This window comes from Chiloscyllium plagiosum, unplaced genomic scaffold, assembly GCF_037043375.1.
Source record: "Chiloscyllium plagiosum isolate Xiang-an unplaced genomic scaffold, Cpla_swu_hap1 HiC_scaffold_18, whole genome shotgun sequence".
Taxonomy (NCBI): Eukaryota; Metazoa; Chordata; class Chondrichthyes; order Orectolobiformes; family Hemiscylliidae; genus Chiloscyllium; species Chiloscyllium plagiosum.
In genome coordinates, this window is record NW_028270156.1 from 70,341,001 (window position 1) to 70,365,929 (window position 24,929).

Consider the following 24,929-nt stretch of genomic DNA (forward strand, 5'->3'; position numbering starts at 1 on the left):
TTTCCTTTATTGGTCAGAGTATTGAGTACAGGAGTTGGGAGGTCATGTTGCAGCTTTACAGGACATTGATTAGGTTGCTTTTAGAATATTGCGTGCAATTCTGGTCTCCTTCCTATCAGAAGGATGTTATGAAACTTGAAAGGGTTCAGAAAAGATTTACAAGGATGTTGCCAGGGTTGGAGGATTTGAGCTATAGGGAGAGGCTAAATAGGCTGGGCCTGTTTTCCCAGGAGCATCAGAGGCTGAGGGGTGACCTTATAGAGATTTACAAAGTCATGAGGGCATGGATAGGATAAATAGACAAAGTCTTTTCCCTGGGGTGGGGCAATCTAGAGGGTATAGGTTTAGGGTGAGAGGGTAAAGATAAAAGTGGGGCAACATTTTCATGCAAAGGGTGGTGTGTGTTTGGAATGAGCTGCCAAAGAAAGTGGTGGAAGCTTGTACAATTGCAACATTTAAAAGGCATCTGGATGGGTATGTGAATAGGAATTGGAAGGATATGATGAAGAGCTTTTGCCTGAAACATCGATTTTCCCGCTCCTCAGATGCTGCCTGACCTGCTGTGCGTTTCCAGCACCACTCTAATCTAGATTCTGATTTCCAGCATCTGCAGTCCTCACTTTTGCCCATTGGAGGGATATAGGCCAAGTGCTGGCAAATGGGACTAGATTAGGTTAGGATATCTGGTCGGCATGGATGAGTTGGACCGAAGGGTCTGTTTCCAAGCTGTACATCTCTATGACTCTGTGAATCTATGAGTGTGTAAGCTAAATATGGGGTTGGGGTTGCAGTTTTTTAAAGGGTTAGGGTGCCAGGTAAGTGTTGGATTACTTAGCATAGATTGGAGTCAGTGGGAGTTGTGGAGTTAAATCTAGCAATGAGGAAGTGTTGTATGGTGGGTGTCAGACTGGCAGGTGGAGACAGGGTCAACTCCACACACTGCTGTTGAAATGTTTCTCTGGTTGTACGAATATTTGGGCCCATAGTGTAACTGTGAGTGATAAACAGTGAGATAGGATGTAGGGAACAGGGACCATGAAGTGTGAAAGATGAATGTAATTCTCCTAGCCCTGGAGTTGCTCGTGCAACGGTGAGAAATGCGGGAGCATTGTTCGAGAACGAGAAACCTGATTCTCAATGTCGAGGGTAAATGTCTGATTTTTCTCCTTAGTATCAGCAGTGAATTCCAAATCTTGATAGCAGCAAGCACTTTATTTTCATGTCAATATAGGTGAGTCTTGCTTCATTTTACACAGCTCACAATTCACCAATGACCTGCTGAGAAACTAGACAGCGTCAAATCTCTACTTGAGAGTCCAAATGGTTAACTGGCAGATACAGCTCGCCATATGCTTTTCTGTGTCTCCATCTTCAGGTACAATCACCAATATCCCACTGCACATTGCATGGGTAGTGACTGCCACTAGCTTTGATCTACGAAAGTTGGCATCCACAAAACAGCCTCAGCACGTAATCACTATAGCCAATCTTGGACTAACTCATAATACAGTTCACAATTTCACCACTGCACTTTGGAACTCATTGACACCTTGCACTGTAATGTTCCAGATAGGTCTCTATGTACACAGTCACATATGCCCATTTTGTGTGTCTGCACAGGATGTAGCTAATGGATCTTAGCTTTCCTTAGCATTCACTGACTTTGTGCTTACTTGGAAGCTCACAACATCTTTGATTTTTTAATTCATCGCTGCTGGGAGAACTTACAGGCTCCCAGCATTTCTGACCTGATAGAAAGCCATGCTGCTTGTCGTGGATGCTAACACTGAATAGCCAATAAAATGAACATGTTGTTGTCCAGTACCATGTTACATTAGTATGATACCTACTGGTTGGATTGAAGGGTCTGTTTCCCTGCTGTATGACTCTGTGACACTATGGCTAAGTGTAGAATATGAGTGGAGGCAAGGATCTATTTCAAGACTTTAACATTACTATTGGTCTCAGGTATCTAAAATGCAACGTCTTGTCTGTAATTATGAGCATAAAGACAGAAGTCACATAACACCAGGCTTTAGTCCATCAGGTTTATTTGAAATCACTAAGTTTCAGAGCATTGCTCCTTCATCAGGTAAAGGTGAAAGCTTATGATCTCAAATAGACCTGTTGGACTATAACCTTGTGTCAAGTAACTTCTGATTTTGTCTACCCCAGTCCAATACTGGCACCTCTACATCATGAGCGCAAAGATTCAACAATGGCTAAATTTTGCTGCTATTCAGAATGCTTCCAGACATAAGCAACACTTTGCCAATATAACTTTGAGGAAGCTGCTTTACACTGATATGCTAGCTAGGTAACAAGATTCAAAGCCTAAAATGACAATTGATCAAACATGATTGAAAGTGCATATACATTTCCAGATGTGAAATTTTGATTACAGTGGTGTCACTCATGCTACCTATGTTCCTTCAGAGCATTTATTCCTTCCTCTACATCTCAATGCAGTCCTGGGTTCAGCTGCTAGGATGGAGAGTACCTGCTCTGTCATAGAGCCTGCTGGTTTGGGTGGAGAATCCTGAGGATATTTGTAGTGAGAGGATCTGGACATGCAGACAGCATCCTGTCTAAATGTACCCACCCTCTTAAGCTTCAACCTCTCTGAAAATGTGTTGGTGAAATTAGTAGGAGAATTTAGGAATTGTGTGTCAGTGAGATTGCGGAGTAGTTTATATTGTACATGATTGTGATTCCTTTTGTTTTGTGAGATTCTTGGCTGAAGTATTATTTGTGGTTTGATATGTGATAGGGTTAACCCTAATCTTAAGGAGAAAGTGAGGTCTGCAGATGCTGGAGATCAAAGTTGAAACTTTATTGCTGGAACAGCACAGCAGGTCAGGCAGCATCCAGGGAACAGGAGATTCGACGTTTCGGGCACAGGCCCTTCTTCAGGAATGAGCAGAGAGTGTTCAGCAGGAGGAGATAAAAGGTAGGGAGGAGGGACTTGGAGGAGGGGCGTTGGAAATGTGATAGGTGGAAAGAGGTCAAGGTGAGGGTGATAGGTCGGAGTAGGATGGAGGCGGAGAGGTCAAGAAGAAGACTGCAGGTCAGGAAGGCGGTGTCGGGCTGGAGGGATTCGGCTGAGACAAGGTGGGGGGAGGGGGGATGAAGAAACTGGTGAAGTCCAAGTTCATCCCCTGTGGTTGGAGGGTTCCCAGTCGGAAGATAAGACGCTCCTCCTCCGACCGTCGCGTTGTTGTGGTTTGGCGATGGATGAGTCCAATGACCTGCATATCCTCGGTGGAGTGGGAGGGGGAGTTGAAATGCTGTGCTACAGGGTGGTTGGGTTGGTTCGTCCGGGTGGCCCAGAGGTGCTCTCTGAATCGCTCCGCAAGTAGGCGGCCTGTCTCCCCAATATAGAGGAGGCCACACCGGCTGCAGCGGATGCAGTAGATGATGTGGGTGGAGGTGCAGGTGAATCTGTGGCGGATATGGAAGTTTCCTTTGGGGCCTTGGAGAGAAGTGAGGGGGGAGGTGTGGGCGCAAGTGTTGCACCTCCTGCGGTTGCAAGGGAAGGTGCCGGGAGTGGAGGTTGGGTCGGTGGGGGGTGTGGATCTGACAAGGGAGTCGCGGAGGGAGTGGTCTCTACTCCCTCGAAGGAGGGTGTCGGTGGAAGGGTACTGGGTGGTACGGCGGGAAAGGAAGAAGCGGAGTGCTTTGAGTCCTTCGTGATGGGGGATGGAGGTGTACAGGGATACGGCGGGAAAGGAAGAAGCGGAGTGCTTTGAGTCCTTCGTGATGGGGGATGGAGGTGTACAGGGAGAGTTCCTGGACAGTCTCGGACTCCTCCCTCCCCTTCCTAGACCTTTCTGTTTCTATCTCAGGCGACCGAATCAACACGGACATCTACTACAAACCAACCGACTCCCACAGCTACCTGGACTACACCTCCTCCCTGTACACCTCCATCCCCCATCACGAAGGACTCAAAGCACTCCGCTTCTTCCTTTCCCGCCGTACCACCCAGTACCCTTCCACCGACACCCTCCTTCGACTGACCGAACTGGTCCTCACCCTGAACAACTTTTCTTTCCAATCCTCCCACTTTCTCCAAACAAAAGGAGTAGCCATGGGCACCCGCATGGGCCCCAGCTATGCCTGCCTCTTCGTAGGGTATGTGGAACAATCCATCTTCTGCAACTACACTGGCCCCACCCCCCCATCTTTTCCTTCGCTACATTGATGACTGTATCGGCGCTACCTCGTGCTCCCACGAGGAGGTTGAACAGTTCATCCACTACACTAACACCTTCCACCCCGACCTCAAATTCACCTGGACAGTCTCGGACTCCTCCCTCCCCTTCCTAGACCTTTCTGTTTCTATCTCAGGCGACCGAATCAACACGGACATCTACTACAAACCAACCGACTCCCACAGCTACCTGGACTACACCTCCTCCCATCCTGCCCCCTGTAAAAACGCCATCCCATTCTCCCAATTCCTTCGTCTCCGCCGCATCTGCTCCCAGGAGGACCAGTTCAAAATACGTACAACACAGATGGCCTCCTTCTTCAAGGACCGCAATTTCCCCCCCGACGTGGTCGACGGTGCCCTCCACCGCATCTCCTCCACTTCCCGCTCCTCCGCCCTTGAGCCCCGCCCCTCCAACCGCCACCAGGACAGAACCCCACTGGTCCTCACCTACCACCCCACCAATCTCCATGTACAGCGCATCATCCGCCGTCACTTCCGCCACCTCCAAACAGACCCCAGCACCAAGGATATATTTCCCTCCCCTCCCCTATCAGCTTTCCGTAGAGACCACTCCCTCCGCGACTCCCTTGTCAGATCCACACCCCCCACCGACCCAACCTCCACTCCCGGCACCTTCCCTTGCAACCGCAGGAGGTGCAACACTTGCGCCCACACCTCCCCCCTCACTTCTCTCCAAGGCCCCAAAGGAAACTTCCATATCCGCCACAGATTCACCTGCACCTCCACCCACATCATCTATTGCATCCGCTGCAGCCGGTGTGGCCTCCTCTATATTGGGGAGACAGGCCGCCTACTTGCGGAGCGATTCAGAGAGCACCTCTGGGCCACCCGGACGAACCAACCCAACCACCCTGTAGCACAGCATTTCAACTCCCCCTCCCACTCCACCGAGGATATGCAGGTCATTGGACTCATCCATCGCCAAACCACAACAATGCGACGGTCGGAGGAGGAGCGTCTTATCTTCCGACTGGGAACCCTCCAACCACAGGGGATGAACTTGGACTTCACCAGTTTCTTCATCCCCCCTCCCCCCACCTTGTCTCAGCCGAATCCCTCCAGCCCGGCACCGCCTTCCTGACCTGCAGTCTTCTTCTTGACCTCTCCGCCTCCATCCTACTCCGACCTATCACCCTCACCTTGACCTCTTTCCACCTATCACATTTCCAACGCCCCTCCTCCAAGTCCCTCCTCCCTACCTTTTATCTCCTCCTGCTGAACACTCTCTGCTCATTCCTGAAGAAGGGCCTGTGCCCGAAACGTTGAATCTCCTGTTCCCTGGATGCTGCCTGACCTGCTGTGCTGTTCCAGCAATAAAGTTTCAACTAACCCTAATCTTAACCCTAAAGTCTTAAAATAGGAAAACTTGTCTCGTAATTCTTTCCATTAGTCATTAGGAAAATCACATCTCTTTTGAAAGGTTATCAGTCTCTACAGGGATTGTAACAATGTTCTTTTTATTTCCAGAATGTGGGGCGGTTATAAATGCTTCAAGAGGGCAAATTGTTCTGGAAGGATATCCCAGCAACTCTCATTGTGAATGGACAGTGTCAGTGAATTCCAGTTTTACTATTGAATTACGGTAAGCGTAGTTTGGCTTGTTATGTGTAGTTGTAGATTTTTTTTCTGTTATATTTGACATTATCGTGGTTTAGCTTTGAGGCAGATAGGTTGATTTGTTTGAAACTGTGAGATGTCTTTGGCTGAGATAACAGTTAAATTCTGATATATCAGTATCCTGGATCAAAAGCACAGCTTGTGGTACACGAATTGATCATATCAGGTATAAAATATTCTGATCTATATAGCTATCTCGAACTACAAGGGACCTATTTAATGAATGAACAATTAGTGCCACCTTCTGTTTGAAACAAATGCTGCCAGTTTCCAATTAATTCAAAGCTTTGGAAGTTGCTGACAGGGTTTTAAAATCTGAACATTTAATACTTAAATTATAATTCTTAACCTTGCTTTAAAATCACTCTATGGTCTTGCCTCTCTCTATCTCAGTAACCTCCTCTCTGGGCTACTTACTATTTTTTAATTCTGACCTCTTGTGCATTCATGCTTTAAATTGCTCCCGACATTGGAAACTGTCTGCAGCTGCTTTGACCCGAAACTCTGGAATTCCCTACTTCACTATCTGTTTCTATATCCCCCCCTCCCCTCCACTCTTTTAAGACACTATCAAAGCTCCTTTACCAAGATTTTGGTCTCCTCTCCTAATATGCCAAATTTTGTTTGACAACATTCTCCAAAGCACTTTGTGATGCTTTACCAATTTGAAGATGCCAAATAAATGCAAGTTTCTTTTGCTGTGTTAGTGGACTTGATGAACAAATGGAGAGTGACTGAGTATTGCAGCACTTCATCACTAAACTCTTCACTGGTTTATAAACTGAGTTCAGTACAGGCATGCAAACAGCCCTACTTTTATATGGGAAGTGGCATCGAAGAGCCTGCTGACAACTTAGGAATGAAACCAGTGGGCTTGCTGCTGAACTCAAAGTAGTACATAAGGAGCCTGTCCCTTTATCATGGGAAATACTGCTCGTGTATCTGTCTGTCACAGAAAGTTGTTGCTCAGAGTGTGAGCTTGCTCTGTTACAGATTCTCCATGCTGAGTCTGGAGTTCGATTACATGTGCCAATATGATTATGTGGAAATCCGTGATGGCGATAACATTGACTCCAGGGTTGTTGGAAAATTCTGTGGAAATGAAAGGCCTCCCCCAATCAGGACTACTGGGAGCTCGTTACATATTTTATTTGTATCTGATGGGTATAAAAGCTTTGATGGATTTTTTGCTACATTTGAGGAAGTTGATGGTATGTAGACTTTCAGATTTCAGATCAAGTATTGCCTCACTTTTGTGTCTTGCTACGTTATTTGTTCGCCCAGAATCATTCTGATTCACGCATTCTTACTTCTTCCAATTTGTAACTTACTTTCTTTCTCTCGTGCCCGTTTCTTTCACTTTACTCTTTTTATTCATTTTACTTTCTTCTTCACTTGCCTTTACTTTTTTTCTTTTCTTCTTGACCCTCTCCTATACACTTGCTCCTTTTGTCCTCACCTGTCCCAGCCTACTCATTAGCTTTCTTCTCTCCCTTGCCATCATCTTTCTTTCTAGGTCAGTTTACTGTAGCCAGACTATAACCACTGCAGCTGAAGCTTCCCACTGCTGCTTCTAGCCCTTCTCAGACCCTGTGTTGATTTTAGGGTTCATCTTGCAGGCAGGAGGATACCTTGAGAACATCTGCAGACGCCAAAATCCTTTTTGATACTCAAAGAAATTCATGTGGCAGTTCGGCCTTCTTCCTATGCGGTGAAGAATGGGATAAAATGTTGCCCTAGCCAGTGACCATGTCATCCCATGAATGGATGAAAAAAAACCAAATCTTAGGAACAGGACCAAAGCAATGGTTTTGATTTTAAGTCCTGTCTTTTACTTCACACCAGCCCATGCAGAAACAGAAGGGTGAAAGGTTTGAAATCCCACATACTCACTTGAATCTTCTGCTTATACCTGCTTATCCAAATCAGGCCATTCACAAAGACACCAGAAGTGGCAGGTGATTGCCTAATCAGCACACCAAAGTAGTGAACTGATGGTGACATACAAATTAATTGAACATCAGGGAGGTTCTGTTGCCAACTGCGGGTGTTGTAACTAGTCAAGGTTTCCTAGTGTCTAGATCTCCTTCTGAATTAGCTAGAATGGAGAAGACCCCTCCCCACCATTTCAACCATCACCACCCAACCTGAGCAGTTTTGGAATCCTTTAGCCCAGCTCCATAGCCCCAGTGTTCATCTCAGTCTCAGTGAAACCTTTGTTCACATGCAGTGCTCCCCTTCCATGGATCATGGATCTCTAGCTGTACTTTCCACTATTGCTACATTTCCGTCACTGTCTTCTAATCAATTCTCGGTTATTTTTGCTATAGTCAGCAGAAAAGTGTTTGTGATGCTGCCCTCTGCTGATAAATTCACCGATAATCCATGGCCTTGTGTTAATATGAAGGCCTGTGAATATGAGTTAAGTCTTGTGTGGCTCACAGTCATTAGCTGTTGCAAGTTCCCCATTACTAGGGAGCAGAAGTTAAAGCACCTCACCCAAGACAGCTGAGTTGATTGAGATGAAATGTCTGAAGTTGTGATGAAGCTTTCCTCAGTTGGTAAATAGTTTGAGGGATCATGGCTCAACAGCACCACTTATAGCTGGCTGGCAATACTGCAGCATTTTTCATCACAGCAAACCTGAGTACGCATCAAAAAAAAGAGTGGAGCATACAGCCATGAACCTTTAGAAGCATTTGAACAGCAATAGGACATTACTTCCCTCAAGTCTTTTTTGCCACCTGTAGGCTAATACCACATACAGGTTTTTCCCCAATATTCCAAAAAAATCCATAGTTAACATAAAACTAACAATCTCAGATTGAAAATTTACAATTAATTTAGCATTCATTGCCACTTGTTAAAGAGAGTTTTAGACTTCTACCATTACCCTATCTATAGATGCTTTACTTAATTTTGCTTCGAACCGACGTTGGCTCCCATTTTTAGACTATACCCCCCAATTCTGGACAAACAGAAGAAATAACTTCTCTGTAACACAAACAAAAAATATAAAGTCATAATATCTGAAGTGAAAGAAATAATTAATGTTTCAAGTACAATATGGCTCTTCTTGAAAACAATTTGCAGCTTTTTATATCTTAAACACTTTAATCAAAATACTTTGTTCTAACTATTAAGCAACACAAGCCTTGAGCAGAATGTTCCCAGGTCCTGAACAATGCAGGTAACGATGAATCAGTTGGGAAAAAAAATGGCGAGATCACCAGAAATGGGATATTTTATGTCAAGAAAAGGAAGTCCAGCTCTGTAAGTATGTTTTGAACAGCAAGTTGAGGATCTCACCAGTGAGGTCTATTCACGTGCATTTGTAGGCCATTAGAACATAATCTCATCAATGTGTGTTTTCCTGTTCACCCATGTGCTGGAGAGAAATTAAATATCAACATGAAAGTCAGTGTGGATATCTGGCATTTCCAACTCATACTTGCTCTCCAGGGCCTCCATCTTACCCAGTCATCACCAATATCTCAGGACATCCTCCATGGGCACCACCTGCCCATAACTCCCCATCCATGGAGGTCAGCATTCGACAGGTACCAGTTTCATCATATCATCATGGCACATCTCTGATCTATTTAGAAAACAGTTGTGCACTCCAATTCTGCACACTTAATTGCAATGAAGTTGACAGAACACATTGCATGTAGGGTCAAGTACCCACCTCATGAATTGGACCAGTGTGCGTGTCAGGGCTCAATGCTTACTCTCTAAGCACTCACTCACTTTGCATCTGCTTAGATTCTAACAGTAATTCTGCCTTGCCTTGCAGCACAATCTCAAAATCAGGCAGCTTATCGTGTTTGTGATCAGTCAGTCAAGGTGGTGGATGTGTAGCTCTACAGCACTGTGCTGCATCAGTGTTACACCAGCACCATGTTAAGGAGTGTACAAGGCAAGCTAACCATGTGCTTCAATCAAATGGCCATGTCTCAAAGTCGAAGGGGAATTAATCCTTAGTTATGTCAAAGTTGGCGCCTTCAGTCAGGGCTTCTTAGCATAGTAAATTGAAGATATTGTTTGATATCGTCCAAGGACTTGGAGACAGTCGGTTACTTAGGGTGTTCAAGGTTATGGGGGCCCTATATCTCTACAGTCTGAGGAATGGGCCCAAGTCAATCCCACATTCGGTCTGCAGAGTTGGGTTATGTAATTTATGGAGCTGCATAGAATCAGTCAGGAGTTTATTCATTCATCAGTTAGTGCTGTCTCTCAAAGTTCACTTGGGAATGGGCCTGGGGGTTGGTCCACTAAAAGTCACATAGGGTTATCTATGAACATTTGTGCAGTAGAGAAGCGGGGGGCTCCAACTGTGAGATTAGAGCTGGCATGCTGAGATGCAGAGGGGATAATAATTACGAAGGAAGGGATATGATAGAGAATGGAAGGAAAAGGGATACTGCGGGAGGGTGGTCATTGACAGTCTGCAATGGAAATTAAAATAGCTGACACTACCCCCAGAATGGGCAAAGTCAGTATTTCATCCTGTAATGAAGAGGGGTCCACTTCAGTGTGATGTAGGGCCCTTCAAATGGTAATAGCATTAACCAGGTATCCACAGAATACAGGCAAAACACATCTGAGATCACAAAATATGTGTACCTTATGTATGCTTTCATAGACTCATACAGCACAGAAACAGCTTTTTCAGTCCATGCTGACCAGATTTCCTCAACTGAACTAGTCCCATTTGCCTACATTTGACCTATATTCCTCTAAACCTTTCCTATTCATGGACCTGTCCAAATGTGTCTTAAATGTTGTAATCGTATCCACCTCTACCATGTCTTCTGCCAGCTTGTTCCATATGTGCACTATATGAAAAATTTGCCTCTCAGGTCTCTTTTGTATCTTTCTCTTCTCACCTTAAACCTATGCTCTCTAGTTTTGGACTCTCCTAACCTGGAGAAAAGATTTTGGCTATTCACCTTATCTGTGCCCCTCATGATTTTATAAACCTCTATAAGGTCACCCGTCAAGCTCCAACACTCCAGGGAAACAAAGTCCCAGCCTCTCCTTATAACCAAAAACTTCCTTATAAATCTTTTCTGCACCCTCTCCAGTTTAAAAATGTTAATTTTTTTAGATTAGATTCCCTACAGTATAGAAACAGGTCCTTCGGCTCAACAAGTGCACACCGACTCTCCGAAGAGTAACCCACCCAGACCCATTCCCCATATTTACCCCTGACTAATGCACCTAAAGCTATGGGCAATTTTGTTTTTAGCATGGCCAATTTACCTAACCTGCACATCTTCTGGATTGTGGGAGGAAACCCATGCAGACACGGGGAGAATGTCCAAACTCCACACAGGCAGTCGCCCGAGGCAAGAATCGAACCTAGGTCCCTGCTGTTGTGAGGCAGCAGTGCTAATCACTGAGCCACCATGTTGCCCCAGCAAAATGACCAGAATTGTAGGCAGTACTCTAAATGTGGTCTTACCAATGACTTGTACAGCTGTAACATGACGTTCCAACATATGCTCTGACCGATGAAGGCAAGGCAAGCCTTTTTCACCACCCTGTCTTCCTGTGATAGTACTTTCGAGGAACTATGTACCTGCACATCTAGGTCTCTCTGTTCAACAACACTCCCCATGGCCCCACCAAGGCCTGGCCTGAGTTATCTTATCAAAATGCAAAATCTCGCATTTATTGAACATAGAAGAGTACAGCACAGAACAGGCCCTTTGGCCCACGATGTTGTGCCGAGGTTTAATCCTCATCTAAAATATAATAACTTAACCTACACACCCCTCAACTCACTGCTATTCATGTGCATGTCCATCAGTTGCTTAAATGTCCCCAATGACTCTGCTTCCACAACCACAGCTGGCAACGCATTCCATGCGTTCACACCTCTCTGCGTAAAGAACCTATCTCTGATGTCTCCTTTATATCTTCCTCCCAAAATCTTCAAACTGTGACTCCTTGTACCAGTCAATCCTGCCCTGGGGAAAAGTCTCTGGCTATTGACTCTATCTATTCCACTCAGTATCTTGTATACCTTGATCAGGTCTCCTCTCTTCCTTCTCCTCTCCAGAGAGAAAAGTCTGAGCTTATTCAACCTTTCTTCATAAGGCAAGCCCTCCAGTCCAGGCAGCATCCTGGTAAACCTTCTTTGCACCCTCTCCAAAGCCTTTGTGTCTTTCCTATAGTAGGGCAACCAGAACTAGACACAGAATTCCAAGTGTGGTCTCACCAGGGATGTAGAGCTGTAGCAAAACCTCGCAGCTTTTAAACTCGATCCCTCTGTTAATGAAAGCCAAAACACCATATGCTTTGTTAACAACCCTCTCCACTTGGGTGGCAACTTTGAAGGATCTGTGTATTTATACACCCATATCCCTCTGTTCCTCCACACTGCCAAGACTCCTGTCTTTAATCCTATAGTCAGCATTCGAGTTCGACCTTCCAAAATGCATCACTTTGCATTTGTCCAGGTTGAACTCCATCTGCCATTTCTCAACCTAGCTCTGCATCCTGTCTATGTCACACTGCAGCCTGCGGTAGCCCTCGATACTATCAATGACACATCCAGCCTTTGTGTCATCTGCAAATTTACTGACCCACCCTTCAACTTCCTCATCCAAGTTATTTATAAAAACTACAAAGAGCAGAGGCCCAAGGACAGAGCCCTGCAGGACCCCACTCAAAACTGACCTCCAGGCAGAATACTTTCCATTTACAACCACTCTCTGCCTTCTGTCGGCCAGCTAATTTTGGATCCAGATAGCCAAATCTCCCTGTATCCCATACTTCCTGACTTCACGAATGAGCCTACCATGGGGAACCTTATCAAGTGCCTTGCTGAGGACCATATACACCACATCCACTGCTCGACCTTCATCGACCTGTCTTGACACCTCCTCAAATAACCCGATAAAATTTGTGAGGCATGACCTGCCCCTCACAAAGCCATGCTGACTGCCTTTAATCACATTATGCTTTGCCAAATAGTCATAAATCCTATCCGTCAGAATTTTTCCAAACCTTTGCTGACCACAGACGTAAGACTATCTAAATTAAACTCTGTCTGCTTTGACTAAAACTCCTGTCATAAGAATCCTCGACCATATCAAGAACATTGCAAGTAAATCCAACTAATGGCTGTGAGGCACAAGCAACAATTCACAGTGTGGAACGATTTACCCTAGTTGCCAAAGTGGAAGTGATGTTCCAAGATTCCAGGGCCTCCACAAGATGCAGAACCGACTCATTTCACATCTCAGACCACAAAACATCCACTCCACTATCTTTATGTGCAATGCGGCCCTTCTGGGGATTGTGGTTGGCTGGAAATTTCCTCACTATTGCTGCCACACATACAAACCCCCTACTGCATGTGCACTAAAAGGCTTGAGGTTAGTCAGGGTTGCTTTGTACACTGGGGTGAATGCAATTCATGCATTTACACATTATATAGCTCTTAATCTACTTTCTTAGCTCTTATTCACTCACTTTGCATTTACTTGAAAGCTGCCAAACTCCATGTTATGCATTGTTTTTAGCACAGAGGAAGAGGCATATAGATATTCACAATCCATGATACTAAACAGCTCTTGAGGGTGGCGTGTTGCTGTACCATGATGGAGGCATGTTATGTTAATGTAACACCCTATGGCCTATGTTATTTGCGTGTTGTTTTATTTGGGTCAAAAAGACTATGATCAGGAGGTACTGACAGAGTCATTCAAGGAACTCTGATTGCACTCCACTGGTATGGCCATGGTGAGTCCTGCATATCATACAACCAGTTCAGGGATTACAGGTAAATTAGTCAAGGTAGTGGGAAGCATCAGTGTGGGGTCTGGGCTCATTATTCCTGCAATGAGATTAAGGGTGGAACTGAATATGATAGAAGTGGATGGAAGAGCAGTTAGTATTGATGAAGGAGCAAAAAAAGGTGGTGAGATGTGCCTAGTGAATGAGTAGGAAGCATAGCAGGCAGGAAAGGTTAATAGTTTAATGGGATGATGTGGATGACAGTGGACATGTGCATGCAATATCATGCATAAGTTATAGCTCATAGCCTTGGTGAGAAGGTGTGCAGCAGCAGACTTACGGGAGTGGTGACCCTATAAATGTGAGGAAGTAGAGAAAAGATGGTGGCAATGATACTTATGGACAGCAGATGATTATTAATGTTTTTACTGCACTTCATTGCATTGCGTTTCTCCTGGCACTGATCCGAACGGCTATCTTGGCCTAGGCTGACTGGGTCTGGCTTCCTTTGTTGGTCAGCAGGATAAAGCACTGCCATTCTCTCTACCAGCCTGTCCACCAGCACCTTCAGGTCCCAGTTGACAAACCGAGGAAGCAACTTGCCTTTGTGGACCATTTCTGTTGGAGTAATATCGCCAAACAATAAAATGAAGGGCAGTTTCTGGCTTTCAGTGCCAAAATAGCTGGGGCTGGAATTTAAATATGGCACCAGTTTCATGAACATTGCAAACTCTCTGCAGAAGCATGTGAATTGGAAGTGACATTTAAAGAAGGTGAGTTGAGTCTTAATGAGATGCCAATATGTGAAAGACTGGGCGCCTCCCAGCAGAGCGCTTTAGGGAACATCTCCGGGACACCCGCACCAATCAACCACACCGCCCCGTGGCCCAACATTTCAACTCCCCCCCCAACTCTGCCGAGGACATGGAGGTCCTGGGCCTCCTTCACCGCCGCTCCCTCACCACCAGACGCCTGGAGGAAGAACGCCTCATCTTCCGCCTCGGAACACTTCAACCCCAGGGCATCAATGTGGACTTCAACAGTTTCCTCATTTCCCCTTCCCCCACCTCACCCTAGTTCCAAACTTCCAGCTCAGCACTGTCCCCATGACTTGCCCGGACTTGTCCTACCTGCCTATCTCCTTTTCCACCTATCCACTCCACCCTCTCCTCCCTGACCTATCACCTTACTCCCCTCCCCCAGTCACCCATTGTACTCTATGCTACTTTCTCCCCACCCCCACCCTCCTCTAGCTTATCTCTCCACGCTTCAGGCTCACTGCCTTTATTCCTGATGAAGGGCTTTTGCCCGAAACGTCAATTTCGATGCTCCTTGGATGCTGCCTGAATTGCTGTGCTCTTCCAGCACCACTAATCCAGAATCTGGTTTCCAGCATCTGCAGTCATTGTTTTTACCTACGGTAGACACCACTCAATGGCAAGATTCTGAAGATGCCATTTAAGGCTTGACAGGAAATTTGGGAAAATCTTTCTCAATGTTGAAAATCTGATAATTTCCCATAATTTCTCACCTTTCTGTCCATTGCTGATTCCTTACCAGGGAGGGGCAAGTTACGACCTGTGACCTCAACAAGGGAACTATTCTTCTTACATCTACTCTGTTGATCTCCTGTTGAAAATTTTGTGTATTTCATTTCTTCTAGACTATAGAGATAATGAGCCAGTCTCCTCATACTTAAAGAAGGTAATTCCAGTGGACCAATACAGCTGATTTGCTTGGTTGCCATTGCTGGAATGAAGGAAGAAGGGTAGAGCCAAGAGGCCAGAATTGGACAAACAGCAAGTTCCTGTAGGATTTCAGGGATGGAGATTAGTGAGGCCATGGAAGTATTTGAATAGAAGGATAAAAATGTTAAAGTTGAGGTGACAGCAGATTGGGGGTCACTGTAAATCAGTGAGCATTCTGTGATTGATGAGTGGGACTTGCTACGAGTTAATATATGATCAGCAAAGCATTGGATGAGCCCGGATTTAAGAGAGGTGGAAGTGAGAGACTGGCCAAGAGAGGTTTGAGATTGAAAATTTGAGAATGAACAACAAGGTTATTGTGGGCCATTTCTGCCTCAGGCAACCGGCTTTCAAGTCTTTGAAAAAAAACACTCGTACAATGAAAGGGGAGTGAGCAGTTCTCCCAACTCAGTTTTTCTGTGGTTTGGTTTGGTTTTTAGATTAGATTCAATTCCCTACAGTGTGGATACAGGCCCTTCGGCCCCACAAGTCCACACTGACCCTCCGAAGAGTAACCCATCCAGACCCATTTCCCTCTGGCTAATGCACCTAACATTATGGCAATTTAGCATGGCCAATTCACCTGACCTGCACATCTTTGTGACTGTGGGAGGAAACCGGAGCACCTGGAGGAAACCCACACAGACACGGGGAGAATGTGCAAACACCACACAGACAGTCGCCCAAGGCTGGGATTGAACCTGGGATCCTGGTGCTGTGAGGCAGCAGTGCTAACCACTGAGTCACTGTGCCGCCCCAGTATTAGCAGCAGTATTGAAAAAAGCAGATCCTTGCTGATTCTCTCTATGACATCTCTCCTGTAAGAACCCTGTGTTTGATGTTTTATTTTGTGTCAAGGTGTGTTTATGCAGATTTTTGTAAGCATTGGGAACAGCATCATTAAGTTGGTGTTGTTATTCAGTATTCTGTTCTCTTTTGTTTGTGTTTCATTCGGTAATCTTGTAAATAAATTCTGTTTTGTTTAAACCTAAGTGGTTTGACCAACTGCATCTCTCCTGGAATATCTGCTCTACACCTGCTTAAAGCAACTAGCAAAGTTTGGGTCTGGGCTACTTTTTCGAAATATTTTGAGAGGGTCTGGCCTGGTCTATAATGAATCTGAATCTTGAATGAGGGCTTTGTCACTATGTGAGCCATGACAAGCATTAGGATGGGCAATATCATGTTAATGAAAGCGGGTCATCTTTTTTTAAACCAGTAAAAGCTAAGTAGACATCATACACACAGTCAAACACAATTACAATAAAGCATTGACCTATCTGGAGCATCTGAGCCACAGATCTGAATATAATGGAAACTGAAACATACGCCTGTCATTCTCTTGTTTTTTAGTGTGCTCCTCATCTCCTTGCTTACATGATGGACTGTGTCTCCAGCTCGGACCAGCTTACTATAAGTGTGCCTGTCTAGCTGGGTATACAGGCAAATGGTGTGAAAACAGTGAGTATTAATATTGGTACAAATGTTTAGTATGTGGGTATATGTTGACCAGAGCAGGAAACAAAGCACTTTTTTTTCGAGAGCTTTTCTTTGGACTGTGGCTTGAGCCTTGTGAATTCACCTGCAAAAGTCTGAAAGAAAATGTGTAGTCCCTGCCATCCCCAGTACCATTTCAGGAGTATAAATCATGAAAAGCTCCCAATCCTACAGAGACTCATGTCAATTAAGGTGTTTCCTGAATACTCAATTAAATTTTAATCATTATCTAGAATTCATACAAGAATACTTCTAACTGGTCTCCCATCTATTGCCCCACACTTTAAAGAGCAATGACGAACTAGAGAATTAAATTCATATGGAGTGGATATATGGGAAGACCAAGAACTTATGATTTCAATCCAGCCTACAAAAATGTAGGGAATATACTATGAAACATGAGTAGATATCACAATACCCAAGACAGCCAATTAGAAGCCATCTCCATGCTACTAGTTCCATAGTAAATAGAACTGAAGGGACTATTCCCAGTTTTGTTGATTTAACAAAGCTTACAAATATTTTAAAAAGTGATGACCACTCAACTAGTCTTCCAGATGAAGCTATAAGGTCTTCAATAGCACTCCATTTCTCAACTGAAAATCTAAAAAATGGTTCAAAGCCAATTCCACAGCATGTTATGCAGTTACCTCAAGTAACTTTTCTGTTCTGAAGCACTGGATTACCAACTTTGGTTTTTAAAAAGGACGGCATGGTGACTCATTGGTTAGCACTACTGCCTCACAGACCCAGGGCCTGGGTTCAATCCCACTCTCGCGCAACTGTCTGTGTGGAGTTTACACATTCTTCCAGTGCCTGCATGGGTTACTGCTGAATGCTCTGGTTTCCTCTCACAGTCCAAAGATGTGCAGGTTAGGTGGATTGGCCATGCTAAATTACCCGTAGTATTCAGGGATGTATAGGATAGATGTGTTAGCTGGGGGAAATGTAGTCTTACAGAGAAAGGGTAGGGATATGCGTCTGAATCAGATGCTCTGCAGAGGGTTGGTGAGGGCTTGTTGGACTAAATGGCCTGTTTCCACACTGTAGAAAATCTGTGATTCTTAAGAGTTACTTTTAGATCTGCGTAGGCTCAATTTTGATTTTCAGTGACCCTTTTGTTCAGTGTTGTAGTTACATATTAAAATTATCTTCTGTATTTATGTTGATGTAGAAAGTATTTGGGCTCACAATGAAACTGAATGAGAAACATTAGTTAATATATCCTATATATAATCATAGACTATATTAAATTTAAAGTCCACTAAAACACAAATTTCCAAGACACCACATATTTAAATTCCAGAAGACACAGGGATAAGTTACCATCCAAAGATTTCTTTCATAATGACTGGCCCTTCTACATACAAAAAACTATGAGAGTAAACACAGCTTCCTCAGACTGGGAGATCCCAGCTAATGTGTTTCCATTGTATATGCTCAAAACCAGAATATTTTAAACAGGCAGTTATTATACTTTTTACTGCATCTTGGCTCTCAATCTCATACTTAAATGTAACAACTATTATTTTATTAGAACAACTTTTACTACATTTTTCTCACTTCAGCTAGAGATGCAATAGTCATCTGCAAATAATTCATTACTTCATTGATTTCCTCGCTCATACTTAGGTGAGTGTTCCTTTGTTAATAGATTCAAAACTGTTCCCTCTTAGACCATAAGAAATAGAACAACAGTAGCCTGTTTGGCTCCTTCCATTCAGTAGCTTTATGGCTGATCCAACATCCCTCGAGTTCACTCCCTGCCCTTTCTCTATAACCCTTGATTCCCCTGCTGATCAAAAATCTATCTATCTCAACCTTAATTATACACAAGAACTCTGCCCCCATAGCTCACTGTAGCAAGGAGTTCCAAAGATTCTCAACACTCAGAAGAAATTTCTCCTCATCTCAAGTTTTCAGTTGGTGACCTTTTATTCTGAGACTATGCACTCTGGTCTTAAACTCTCCCATAAGGGGAAACATCCTCTCAGCATTTACTCTGTTAAATCCCTCAAGAATCCTATATGTTTCAATGAGATTACTTCTCATTCTGCTAAGTTCTAGTGAGTAACGTCCTAGCCTGTTTAGCCTTTGCTTATAAAACAATCCCTCCAGTCCATGTATCATCTCAGTGAACCTTCTCTGAATTGCCACCAATTATCCTTCCTTAAATAAGAGAACCAAACTGCTCACAGTACTTCAGATGTGGTCTTACCAGCACCTTGTACAGTTGCTGTAAGACATCCCTACTTTTATACTCAAACCTCCTTGAAATAAGGGATAACATTCCATTAGCCTTCCTGATTACCAGCTGCACCTGTGTGCTTTCTGAGTTTCTGTTTTTCCTTCTTCACCTTTCCAAAATGAACAACTTCTTTTGCCGCACTATATTTCATTTGCCAACATTTTATTGATCTAACCTATCAATATCTCTCTTGCAACCCGCCTTTTTGTCGACTTTTGTGTCAAATACAAATTTGGCTGCAGAACATTCACTCCTTTCCTCTGAAATCATTAATATGTATGTGAACAGTTATGGTCCCAGTCCTGTTCCTGTAGAACCCCACTGGTTATGGGTTGCCAATCCGAAAAAGAACTCCTTATCTCTTCTCGGTGTCCATTACTCAATTCTGTAAGCATGCCGACGTCATTCACCCAACACTGTGGGCTCTTATCTTATGACATAACTTTTTGTGAGGTGTCTAATTGAGTACCTTCTGATACTTCAAATACAACACATCCATTGGTTCCCTTCTATCTACTCTGGTTGAAACTTCCTTGTAAATTAGTCAGAAATGATTTCCTTTTCATGAAGCCATACTGACTCTGTTTGATTAAATTATGATTTTCCAAACATGCAACTATTACATCCTTAATAATTAATTCCAAGACATTACTAGCATGATAAGAGGCTAATCGGCTTATAGTTACCGCCCACAAACTAAATGTAGGGGAATGGGTCTGGGTGGGTGCACTTCGGCAGGTCGGTGTGGACTTGTTGGGCCGAAGGGCCTGTTTCCACACTGTAAGTAATCTAATCTAATCTACCTACTTTTAGCCTCCCTCCCTTTTTGAGTAGACTTGTCACATTAGCAGTCTTCCAGTTCTTTGGTACTTCTCCAGAATTCAAGGATTTTTGGAAAATTATGTCTGATGCATCCACTGTGTATGTAGTTACCCCTTTAGGATCCCAGCATGCAAGCCATTAGAGCCAGGGAACTTACCTGCCTTTAGCCCTTTTAATTTGTCTAATACTAATTCTTTAGTGATGGTGATGGTAGTTAATTCTACAGAATACCGGAGGTGGAATTAATGGGATGTTCGAAGTATCTTTCACTGTAAAAAATTCATGCAAATTATCTGTTTAACTTCTCTGTCATTTCCTTGTTCCCAAAACCATCTCCCCAAATTCATTTTTAAGGGGCCTATGTTCACTTTGACCTCTCTCTTCCTTTTTATATATTTAAAAAAGTTGTTTTTCTGATCGTCAGTTTTTATATTCTCACTAGTTTGCCTTCGTAGTTTTTATTTCTGCTTTTATTATCTTCTTAGTCCTCTTCGGCTGAATTTTGAATTAATCCCAGTTTTTATCCCACTGACTTTGTCCTTCTTTATATGCTTTCTTTTATAACTTAATACTCTTCTTTGTGACCTTCCCTCCATTCTTCACGTTTGTATCCTTTTTTTCCCTTCCCTGTCCTTGCAGCCTTCCCTATCTGTGCCATGCCCTTGCAACCTCCCTGTGTCTCTCATCCCCTCCCTTGCAGCCTCCCTGTCTCCATCAGCCCCTTGCAGCCTCTCTTTCTCACTTCTGTCACATAGCCCTCTTTACAGTATCTCAGTCTTCCTTGTCTTATTGTGACCCTACGCATCTCCCATGCTTCACTGGTGGTGCGCCTGTTGTCCCACAGCCACCTTTGCCTCCCCACATATTCTGAGTGGCCCTCCTGTTTACCCCTACCCCTTTCTGGCCTCTCTAACTCTCCCTCCACACTATCCCCACTACCCAGTCCCCATTGTGGTCTCTTTATCTCTCCTTGGCATTCATCAGCACTGGAGAAATTTTGCAGTTCAATAAAATATTCTTATTATATTTTTGAAACAGAAATTCCAGGCATTAACACATTTTGTTTATTTTTTCTGTATCTTAATTTTGATACAACAATATAATTTAACTTGCTAAATTAGGCTTCATTTTTCACATCAAAATGACCCCAAATTCAGATAATACCATTCTTGTCTGACCAGTTTCCTTTAATATTTTAATTTATTTTTCTTCAAAAATAATAAATTAAATATTAAAGGAAACTGGTCAGACAAGAATGGTATTATCTGAATTTGGGGTCATTTTGATGTGAAAAATGAAGCCTAATTTAGCAAGTTAAATTATATTGTTGCTTCAAAATTAAGATATTCTTAGAAATCACTGAGACAGTGTTTGATTGTTCTCTGAGAATCCCTTTAAATTAAAGGTAATTGTTCTATCTGCTTTAGAAAATCAACTCAATTAATCTTAATATAATTCCTTATTTCTTGTGCCCAGGTGTAGTGGTTTTGAAATGCCTAACACTCAACATTTAGCATATTTACAGCAAATCTGCAGTACTTTAGCACTTTGCTAACAAATAGCCTAAGTGGATCCAGACAATTCCTATTTAAAATGGCTTTAGTCCATGACAAATGACATTGAAAGTCCACACAGATTCTTGATTTCTTGAAGATGCTGAAAGTCTGGTTGCATTTGCAGTTATCTAACAAAAGCACAAAGCATCCACTCTACTTCAAGCAGAATGGGTCAGCCATCCAAACGTACTTGACAGTTTACAAACTTCAAGTATAATTCCCAATACATAACTAAACTGCAAAAACTGAACAGTCATTTGAAGCTGCCAACTGAAATAATAGATTCTTTACTAATCAAAAGTTCTCAGATGTAATTGAATTCCCACCCCCTTTTTAGGATAAAGATAACAGTTATGTGTCTTGATGTTTTAAACAAATACAAAACCTAACTCCCTTGTTAGATTGCCTTTTTCCTTGTTTCAAACTTTTTAACATCTACTTTCTCAGATTTCAGGCATACATTTAGACATTTTAGTTTTGAAAATATTTTGCATCAAATGTTTTAAAATTCCACAAAATATCCTTATTTTCTTCTAATGTACCAATTGACACCAATTATTATTTAATATGAGCATATATATTTATGAGTATCCAGAGTTAAAGGTTCATGCTATGCTATCGTAATATTTGAATTTCTCTCTGGCCATAGAATGTAATTCCAAATTTGGCAACTTAACCGAAATTATTCCGAAGTTCAACTTTTGCATCAACTACTTTCTTGAAATAAGCATATAAATGATAGTTAAACTTTTTTCTAAAAGAAAGAACAAAATTATATAATTTGTCTTGACCCTATATCTTATATCTGTAATTAAAAACTGAGAAGGTGAATTCTCACAACAAAGCCTTTAACCTTCTGACTCCAAATAAAAATGACAGAACAGGCAAACAAGAGGTGAGGCCAGACTGGATTTGGTTCTGGGTAACGAACCAGGCCAGGTGACCACAATTCGGTGACTTTTACTCTAGTGATGGAGAGGGATAAGTGTGCACTGCAGGGCAAGAGTTATAGCTGGGGGCAGGGAAATTATGATGCGGTGAGGCACGACCTAGGATGCGTGGCTTGGAAAAGTAGGCTTCAAGGCATGGGCACAATTGATATGTGGAGCTTGTTCAAGGAGCAACTATTGAGTGTCCTTGATAAGTATGTACCTGTCAGGCAGGGAGGAAAGGGTCGTGTGAGGGAGCTGTGGTTTAATAAGGAATTGGAATCCCTTGTTAAATGGAAGAGGGCGGCCTATGTAAAGATGAGGCGTGAAGGTTCAATTGGGGCGATTGAGAGTTATAAGGTAGCCAGGAAGGACCTGAAGAGAGAGCAAAGAGCAGCAAGGAGGGGACATGAAAAGTCCTTAGTTGGTAGGATTAGGGAAAACCCTAAGGCTTTCTATAGGTATGGAAATGTGTTGCTGGAAAAGCGCAGCAGGTCAGGCAGCATCCAGGGAACAGGAGAATCGACGTTTCGGGCATAAGCCCTTCTTCAGCCCAAAACGTCGATTCTCCTGTTCCCTGGATGCTGCCTGACCTGCTGCGCTTTTCCAGCAACACATTTCCAGCTCTGATCTCCAGCATCTGCAGACCTCACTTTCTCCTTTCTATAGGTATGTCAGGAATAAAAGAATGACTAGGGTATAGGTCCAGTCAAGGATAGTAGTGGGAAGTTGCGTGTGGAGGCTGAAGAGATTGGGGAGACACTGAATGATTACTTTTCGTCAGTATTCACTCAGGAACAGGACATTGTTGCCGATGTGAATATTGAGTCACAATTAATTAGAATGGACGGCTTTGAGGTATGTAGGGAAGAGGTGTTGGAAATTCTGGAAAGGGTGAAAATAGATAAGTCCCCTGGGCCTGATGGCATTTATCCTAGGATTCTCTGGGAAGCAAGGGAGGAGATTGCAGAGCCATTGGCCTTGATTTTTATGTCCTCGTTGTCTACAGGAATAGTGCCAATAGACTGGAGGATAGCAAATGTGGTTCCCTTGTTCAAGAAGGGGAGTAGGGATAACCCTAGTAACTATAGGCCGGTGAGTCTCACTTCTGTTGTGGGCAAAGTCTTAGAGAGAATTGTAAGGGATAGGATTTATGAACATCTGGATAGGAATAATGTGATCAAGGATAGTCAGCATGGTTTTGTGAAGGGCAGGTCGTGCCTCACAAACCTTATTGAATTCTTTGAGAAGGTGATTAAGGAGGTGGACGAGGGTAAAGCGGTAGATGTGTGTATATAGATTTTAGTAAGGCGTTTGATAAGGTTCCCCATGGTAGGCTACTGCAAAAAATACGGAGGTATGGCATTGAGGTTGAGTTGGAGGTTTGGATTAGGAATTGGCTGGCTGAAAGAAGACAGAGGGTAGTAGTTGATGGTAAAGATTCATCTTGGAGTGCAGTTACTAGCGGTGTTCCGCAAGGATCTGTTTTGGGACCATTGCTGTTTGTCATTTTTATAAATGACCTGGAGGAGGGGCTAGAAGGTTGGGTGAGCAAGTTTGCAGATGATACGAAAGTCAGTGGAGTTGTTGACAGTGAGGAAGGATGTGTCAGGTTACAGCGGGATATAGATAAGCTGCAGAGCTGGGCAGAAAGGTGGCAAATGGAGTTTAATGTAGGTAAGTGTGAGGTGATTCACTTTGGTAAGAGTAACAAAAAGACGGGGTACTGGGCTAATGGTCGGATACTTGGTAGTGTGGATGAGCAGAGGGATCTTGGTGTCCATGTACACAGATCTCTGAAAGTTGCCACCCAGGTAAATAGTGCTGTGAAGAAGGCATATGGCGTACTGGCTTTTATTGGTAGAGGAATTGAGTTCCGGAGTCCTGAGGTCATGTTGCAGTTGTATAAGACTCTGGTGCGGCTGCATCTGGAGTATTGTGTGCAGTTTTGGTCGCCATACTATAGGAAGGATGTGGACGCACTGGAACGGGTGCAGAGGAGGTTTACCAGGATGTTGCCTGGTATGGTAGGAAGATCGTATGAGGAAAGGCTGAGGCACTTGGGGCTGTTTTCATTGGAGAAAAGAAGGTTTAGGGGTGACTTGATAGAGGTGTACAAGATGATTAGGGGTTTAGATAGGGTTGACCATGAGAACCTTTTTCCACATATGGAGTCAGCTATTACGAGGGGGCATAGCTTTAAATTAAGGGGTGGTAGGTATAGGACAGATGTTAGGGGTAGATTCTTTACTCAGCGAGTCGTGAGTTCATGGAATGCCCTGCCAGTAGCAGTGGTGGACTCTCCCTCTTTATGGGCATTTAAACGGGCATTGGATAGGCATATGGAGGATAGTGGGCTAGTGTAGGTTAGGTGGGCTTGGATCGGCGCAACATCGAGGGCCTGTACTGCGCTATATTTTTCTATGTTCTATGTTCTATATTCTACCACAACATCATGATCCTTTCATCAATTTGCATTTCACCGTAACTCTTTTATGTGGAAGTTTTGTACAGACATAATAAAAT

The 24,929-nt window shown here is 43.5% G+C and overlaps 1 protein-coding gene across 1 annotated transcript in view; it reads left to right on the plus strand.

Annotated features, from left to right (window-relative positions):
- The window catches only part of LOC122557967 (inactive serine protease PAMR1), a 155,576-nt gene that overhangs the window by 51,056 nt on the left and 79,591 nt on the right, over window positions 1-24,929 (plus strand). The window contains exons 4-6 of the mRNA XM_043706264.2: window positions 5,705-5,819; window positions 6,848-7,065; window positions 16,705-16,812. Coding sequence (XP_043562199.2) covers window positions 5,705-5,819; window positions 6,848-7,065; window positions 16,705-16,812 — 441 coding nt within the window. The remainder of the gene's footprint in view (window positions 1-5,704; window positions 5,820-6,847; window positions 7,066-16,704; window positions 16,813-24,929) is intronic.